Source organism: Nymphaea colorata, chromosome 8 (genome assembly GCF_008831285.2).
Source record: "Nymphaea colorata isolate Beijing-Zhang1983 chromosome 8, ASM883128v2, whole genome shotgun sequence".
Lineage (NCBI taxonomy): Eukaryota > Viridiplantae > Streptophyta > Magnoliopsida > Nymphaeales > Nymphaeaceae > Nymphaea > Nymphaea colorata.
Window position 1 is genome coordinate 24374460 of NC_045145.1, and position 8167 is coordinate 24382626.

The 8167-nt window shown below is 36.4% G+C and overlaps 1 protein-coding gene across 1 annotated transcript; it reads left to right on the top strand.

Annotated features, from left to right (window-relative positions):
* The first annotated feature begins 6895 nt into the window (after nucleotides 1-6895).
* Nucleotides 6896-7814, top strand: LOC116259428 (metallothionein-like protein type 2). The gene is made up of 3 exons (XM_031637241.2): nucleotides 6896-7028; nucleotides 7317-7397; nucleotides 7503-7814. Exons 1-3 carry the CDS (start codon nucleotides 6973-6975, stop codon nucleotides 7600-7602), a joined length of 237 nt encoding a protein of 78 aa, XP_031493101.1. The 5' UTR covers nucleotides 6896-6972; the 3' UTR covers nucleotides 7603-7814.
* The last annotated feature ends 353 nt before the right edge of the window (nucleotides 7815-8167 follow it).

Consider the following 8167-nt stretch of genomic DNA (forward strand, 5'->3'; position numbering starts at 1 on the left):
ATAAAGTATAAAGTATTATTCCTTTTTCTTAAGATAAAACTATTAAGTTAAATGTGACAAAATTTTTTGCCATTAACAATGCGATCATGCAGACGCCTGTTAAAGCCTCGTCGTATCTAATAGAGATCGCTACGACTTCTCTTTTTTTAAATTGCTTTAATAATTATGAGACTCCAAAGACATTATTTGAAAAGGAGCTTTTTGCAAGAAAGCTGGGAGTGCTTGCTGATGTGCATGTGAGCTGTGCACATAGTGTTGACTTTTTTAAGAGTTTCAAAACTCATCAACGTAACGACCACGTTATGCTTTACATCCGTGCAAGTAGTAAGTTATCTATCACCAAAGAAAATGACACACTTTGCTTCCATTAATTATTTATATATAAGAAAATTGAATGGAGGCTCAAATTAACCAAAGTTACTCGGATCACTTATAAGAATTGTTTGATCTATTATGATGGACAGTTTAAAATAAAGTAAAAAGAAAAAAGGTGTGAATGAAATTGTCTTTTTTTCCTTTTTCTTTTCTCAAACATCTATCATGATGGATCAAATGGCTCAAGTTTTGGTGTCTCTTTATGCCCATTAGTCTATATATATATATATATATATATATATATATATATATATATATATATAGTCATGCAAAGTGAGGTCGTCAATTTTCCTTCTACCTCTTCCACTGTTCAACCCAGAATCCAAAGCACATCCTCCTGGTGACTTTACACGAGGGCTTGATTTCTTGGGCATATTTAACGCTGGTGAATGGAAAATTAAGCACCCGAGTGCCTTGGTCATTCTTTTATTAATGAATTAAATAGTTCGTTTATGGAATTAATAGGAAAGAACATGCCAGCGATTTGATTGTGAATTCTAGCGCCAAGGTTGAGATTGTTGAGATGTGTCTTAAAGATGTAGAGAGAGAGAGAGAGAGAGCCGATAAAATGAGAATATATAACAAAATTTGGGGACAAGAGGTCCCCTAAATACAAAAACAATCCGCAAAAAAATATACCGCAAAAACAAAAACAGAAAGGGAAAAACGAAAAGAAAATGAAGATATCCAATTCTTTCGTCCAAATTTTAAAGGGATAACCAATGCCACACTTTTCCAGAAAAGAAAAATTAAACCAAACTTTCTTTCTGGAAACCATATATAGTAACAAAGGAAGGGAAAAACGAAAAGAACTCTGGTTATACGTATAAAACTTGCCGTCAATGTTTAGAAAGATAGTTTTCCAATCATAAAACAGTTCACCTAACATGCGCATGTAGAAAATATATAAATAGGATGTAAGGTTTGATGCAACCGTGTTAGGAGCAGTGGTAGGGCAAAAAAATTTAGGTTGAAGTTTGAGTTAAATTTGGGTTGAGGGGAAAGAAATCCTGACACCTTAAGAGGCACCGCTATATATAAACGAGCCAAGTTTTGAATTCAATACAAAAATAAATAGTTTTTGTATTTGCCAACACCGGGCCGGGAATAGAACTATGTGAATAATAGTTATTTGTCATAGTAAAGAGGTTTCTTACTTTTTCAATCTTACATCTCTTTGCTGATTCGACCTAGCTAGTTATTTATTCCATCTAAGAGTTGATTTTAAATGATCTTTGAGTCCACAAGAATTTTTCGTACATGGGTATGTTCTATGTGACATAACCGAGAATCATCTTCCACATTAATTTTGAAAATTACTCCCACGTACCATACCCGCTTCATGCTTCAGTAATAACCATTAAGAGCTTCACAAAGTAGCCGTCTTTAAAAGTTTTTTTGTTGAGCAAGATGTTAACAACTTACATCATGGAAAGAGGCCTAAACACCCCCCCCCCCCCAATTCCCTCTATCTGCACTTTTTTGACTTAGGTATCATGCCGCACGACACGAAGGTATAATGCTTACGAGAATCAAACTAGATACCTATTTTTTTTTTTACAAACTTCAACCCACCAACTATGTTATATCCCTTTAAGCAAAAAAATTATAAGTATATGGTATTTCAATAAGAATTGTGATCTGCCGACAAGATAAAAGATTTGACAAAATTGAGTAGGGAGAACTGATATTTGGTTAATAGGTTTCTTACTTTTTCAATATTACATCTCTTTGCTGATTCGACCTAGCGAGTTATTTATTTCATCTAAGAGTTGATTTTGAATGATCTTTGAGTCCACAAGAATTTTTCGTACATGGGTATGTGGCGATTGTGAATCACCTATGTGACATAACCGAGAATCATCTTCCACATTAATTTTGAAAATTAGTCCCATGTACCATACCCGCTTCATGCTTCTCAAATGTTGTATGGCCTTAACTACAGTAATAACCATTAAGAGCTTCGCAAAGTAGCCGTCTTTAAAAGATTTTTTGTTAAGTGAGAGGTTAACAACTCACTTCTTAGAAAAAATGCCTAAAAACCTCCTCATGCCCTCTATCTTCAGTGTTAGATATGACAATGGTGTACCTTTTGATGTCCCACCACCTAATTAAGACGTGAAGGTATAATGTTTACTAGAATCAAACTAGAGACTGCCCTCAACCCCACCAACTATGTTATATCCCTTTAATAAAAAAAGTTATAAGAAGCACATTGTATTTGGATGAGAATTATGATCTGCTGACAAGATAAAAGATTTGACGAAATTGAGTAGGGTGAACTAGTATTTCATTAATCCCATACATGTGATAAATGAAGCACAGAATAACATTTAGAACATGCTTCCAAAGAGCATACCAGGCCATACGGTTGGGCGCCAGGCCCTGGACTCACATGACACTCATACGGCCTAATTATTTTGTCACATAAGTCACATAACTTCACATATACATGCAACATTATTTTACAGCTGAACACAACAACCACATAGATATTATCATGTGATCCCCTGATTATATTCACTTGCAGGTGCATGAACCACAGCTGCAGCTGCTGCCACACTTGCAGCCTTCTGTCTCATAGCGCCTGCACTCACAATAACAACACCCATCAATATTAATTCATATTGGAGAAGGGATAGAAAAGAGAAAAAAGAGAGAGATTGATTACCCTTCAGAGCATTTGCAGCCTGAGCCGCATGTGCAGTTTGCTCCACAGCGACACATTGCGCTTTCTTCTTTCTTCTCTTTCTCCTTCTTTAAAAGAGTACTCTGGTTTCTTTTCTTCGATCCCAACACGTTCGACTCTCCTTGCAGTCCAACGCCTCCAGGCGTTCTCCTTTTATAGAGAGCAACGAGGGGTGATGGAGAAGCCTTTAACTTGTTGACTTTTAACATGCATGATGCACGCATTAAATTGTCTTCCTTCCACGATATCGCACCTTATTTTCAACCCTTTCTCTCTCTTTATATATATATATATTGAAACCAGTTAGCTACCCCTCTAGCCGAATGACTATTTTGTTTATTTTGCATTCTTAAAACAGTCTCTCGAAAAGTGCAGAAGTTTTTAACAACAGAATAAGCCCTTTACGATAATTTTGGGTGATACTAAATAAAAAATAATCATTCGGCTGCAGAGGTAAACTGTGTAGTTGGCTGATATATATATATATATATATATATATATATATATATATATATATATATATATATATATATATATATATATATAGCCAGCAAAGCAATGCTGATTATATTATTTTGGGGCCCCAAAACGATTTAATCAATATGCCCCATGTTTTGACAAGCAGTTGCCTTAAGTTACAAGAAAACAACAGCTGTCATTTAAATTTTCGGGTGGATTCGGGTTGTCTTTTTTGTTAAAATCAGAGACATGTTCTAATTGGGAATTAAACAAAATCAAAGTTCTTTATGCTATCGATCTGTCAAGCATTGTGATTCACAAACTATTTGGCATTTCCTTCTCAGTTCTCACGAAACTTGTTGATTAAGCAGATTATATAATTCATTGGTATGCATTCCCCTTCTTCATTCTCAAAGTAAAAACAATACCCGAAGTGTTGGCGACAGATTAACCATTGCATCATCGTTTGCATCGAGTTCTTGAGAATTGGAAACAGCTAGATATATATCCAGTGATTTAGTAACATTTTAACATGGGCGTTTTGCACGTCGTTTTTATAATATCATACCCTTTCTTTTCGAGAGTAATCAAACTTAGTTGGCCCAGCCAGTGAGTCAAGAAATCAGGATGGCTTTGCCTCTCGCTAGTGACTCGGCGAATCAACTCGAACAAGATCGATCGGTTTATAATTCTTTGTAAAATTGTTTGAATACACCGAAAAGGGTTATAACCGGTGGAACCGTGTGGAAGACTTCCGCCAAGTGAGGTGTCGGTGGACTATCTAGAGCCCAAGGCATCCTTGGAGTTCAAGAAAGCCCCATTGATGCAATAGCCACCGCCGCTGTTTTATTTGATGCTACTAACTGAGTTTCTGACCGTCGCAGCACCAGTAACTTAGCGTAATCTCTCCTCGCCATAATCGTCCTAAGGCAGCGAGGATATGGTTGTATTTATAGCACCAACATGGGCTCGAAAGCTATACTAATTTGTAAACGAGTAGAGCTCAGGCTCAAACGTATGCTCGAAACGTTTAGTACGATGAGTTCAAGGTGCAAGAACTCAACTCGTTTAAACTTGACTGGGTCGGCTACGTAATGAATGCTGAAATATGAAGTTTGAGCTGAGCTTAAGCTCCAGCGTTTTGAGTTGACTGTACATTGAGCTGGACCAACTCAAGCTCACTTCGACTCAGTTGCAACCCTACCTACTGTGCTGCGACCTCTGCCGCTGTTTCTGGCGCTAATTTAGCGGCAGAGCTGTAACCTTTTGTCATAGTGACCAAATGGGAGGTATATAAACTCCATGTTAGATCTCAACTGTGCCAACTTAATTTGACTTCTATGGCTGCTTCAATTGAACAGAATGGTGGATGGAAAGTAAGGAATGAAGAACGAAAAATGGCATACATGTACAGTTCCGCTATGAATCAGCGACGATTGTTTACAACTCCTCTAATGTCAATTTTCGGTGTAGTCAAAATGGTTTTCCCATCCTTAATATCAAGAGAGAGTCGGAATGGACGTGACTCTTGAGGAAGCAACCCTTCATCTTTCCATAACTCCTCTGAATGTCAATTTTCGGTGTAGTCAAAATGGTTTTTCCATCCCTTTTTATATTATATCAAGAGAGAGTCGGAATGGACGTGACTCTTGAGGAAGCAACCCTTCATCTTTCCATACCTATATATATATATATATATATATACACACACACACACACACACCTTAAATTGTAAATTAATTTCTTAAGTTAGTTTATCTAAATTATATTTCATAACTCTGCTTAACCGTTAAGAGAATGTCCATACCTTATGGCCACACTCTTACATCCTTAATTATAAATATTGAACTAAAGTTTTTTTCCCACTCCTTGCAAATTAATTACCTTGTGATATCTGCCTGTTGCTGAATGATTTCAATAAGGAACGGCGTACAGATCTATTGCTTTTAATAATTTGGATGGAGAACTAACTTGTTGGCTAGTACTAGACTTTATCAACAAAAGGCTGATGAGTAGGGATGAAATTTTGGATTTTCGAGTTCAGTGTGGTTAAGATCAGTTGATTTCATCAGGTTACTTTCAATATAATCTAGAGGCACCCAGAGGCTGAGTCAAGGGAGAAGCATGCCTCCACCCCCTCACCAAGCACCCTATATTTTTATTTCACTCTGGTAAAATTTTGAAACTATAATTTGACTCTTTTTCATGGAAAAATATTTATCATTGCCTCTGGAGGCTCCCACCGAAAAAATGTTGGTAACTAATTAATGCATATCATCTATATATATATATATATATATATATATATATATATATATATATATATATATATATATATATATATATATATATATATATATATATATATATGTATGTATGTATGTATGCCTTTAAGAATGTGATATAGTAAATTGCATACGAAAAGGAGACCGAGAAATTAGTCATGTTGAAGTTACTTATAAGTTGATGTATCCATGACCAGCTATAAATTTTCATTTATTTCATGTTCTTGAAGAAATGTGCATGTCAATATTAGTAACCGGCAATTTGTTTGCTCACTATTAATGTACACGTACATGTATTGCCTGCATGCCCATACTTTTCATTTTTATGAATTGCAAAAGGGGCCAATATGAGCAGCACTATGTGGGGTAGTTTTATATTTTCATGCAAGCATGCCGTTTATTAAAAAATGTCACGTTGTTACCTATAAATAATAAACACTACTATGAGGTCATATGCTGAATGAGTCCCACATTTCGGTAGGACTCGGGGAAGAGTGAACTGGGAATGCAAGAACTGCACCAAATTCTAGGCACTTAAAAAATTATATTCTTTTAACTCTTTTTGAAAAACATTCTTATGGGTGTCGGTATTCATGTGAAAAACCTTGGAAGGCTTCAGGATTATTTTATTGCATGTGGAAATAAGATTTATATTTTACAGACAATAACTTATAAGTATTAGAAAATGAACTAATGAAACTAAGTGCCGTAAGATATGACGGCGAGATCCGATCTCTTAGTCGTAGATTAATGTGCATCGTGTCCCTTCCAATACGGTAAGGCCATCCAGATGTTGATTAATTATTTTTATCGGAGAGAAGATGTGATATCATGACCGTACCATTTGAATTGGTTGATCCTCTTTTATGAACGTAGACGCTTCATGGAGCAAGGAACATTACATTTCTATATATATATAATTATTAATGAGTGGAAGTTGGTGGGAAAACTGGTAGTGATAATTAAGGTAAAAAAAAATCCAGAAAAGTATTGGTTATCGCTGAAGTGACGATCACGTTTTTGGCTTCAGCTCCTTCGGTATTGCTCTATATAAAGAATGGAGCCTCACGACGTAGGACTACAAGGAGATCAATTGAGATTAAGCAAAGAGAGATCAGACAGAATCAGGGGAAGGGCAACAGGGAGATCAACGCAAAAAGAAACATGTCTGGCTGCGGTGGCAACTGTGGATGTGGCTCTAACTGCAAGTGCGGTGGAGGGTATACAACATCTCTCTCTCTCTCTCTCTCTCTCTCTCTCTCTCTCTCTCTCTTATATCTGTCTCTTATGCAGGTTTTTCTTTCTTTCCTTCTATTCTTGTAAAATCTCACTCTAGAAAGTTTAGTTTTGTATCCATGATTGTGAAGAATTTTGAAGACTCACAAAAAAGGTTGTTAAAATTATTGATTGTCAGATTGGGATTCATCAGTCCCAACCTTGTACGAGTGTGAGTGGGATGTTACAATTCTTGCTTTTGGGCTTTGATAATAAATGACCTCGCTGTACAGGTGCAAGATGTTTCCTGATCTCACCGTTTCTGAAGCAATGGGTGCTGAGATCTTGATTTCTGGAGTTGCACCGCTTGTTCGGTATGTCCTGCTCACCTCCTCTTCTGCTTCGTATGGTTTTACTGTTCTTTGTTCCCCCCTTAATTCCATTGTGTCAATGAATTTTGTAAATTTGGATGAGTGCAGGCGTTTCAGTGGAGTATTGGAGATGGTTGAGGAAGGACATGATGTGAGTGAAGGGTGCAAGTGCGGTAGGTGTGGCTGTGACCCTTGCACCTGTAAATGATGTCTCTTCTGTGTTCCGGGTGACCTGAGGATCACGACAAAGTTTATGTGTAGTTTGCTAATAATAAATTGGCCATAGGCGTTTCATGATCATCTAGGGCACCATGCCCTGGCCTAGCTTGTGTGCTTGCTTGTCTCCCATGTGAAAGTTATTGTGTCTGCGGTTGGAATCTGAATCATGTAAACATAAGTGTGGAATGAAATGATTCGTTTCTGTGCTAATTATGTGTGTGTGTGTATATATATATATATATATATGCATCTTTTTTTTGTGAGGTTCGTAGAAATATGCCAAGGCCGTGTACCTAATCAGTCGTGTTTTCAAATTAAGTATAAATTATTATTCCTGTTTTTAAGAAAAAATTATTAATTAAGTTAAATACGAGAACTCACAATAAGTGTATATCACGACCAGGGCCAAATCTCTGTGTAGATTATACAAAAGGCTCCCAAAGTTTTGGTAAATAAAAAAAACTGCTCCAGTTTTCAAACATTGTCAGATAGAAAGAAGCAGGTTATATGTTATTGCGTATAACAATGGACCATATGTTATAGATTGGAACTGC

Bases quoted from the DNA above. Each gene is read 5' to 3' on its own strand.
- LOC116259428 (XM_031637241.2), top strand. From the start codon at position 6,973: ATGTCTGGCTGCGGTGGCAACTGTGGATGTGGCTCTAACTGCAAGTGC. The intron at 7,029-7,316 runs GTATACAACATC...CTCGCTGTACAG, and splicing joins AACTGCAAGTGCGGTGGAGG to GTGCAAGATGTTTCCTGATC. The intron at 7,398-7,502 runs GTATGTCCTGCT...GGATGAGTGCAG, and splicing joins GGAGTTGCACCGCTTGTTCG to GCGTTTCAGTGGAGTATTGG.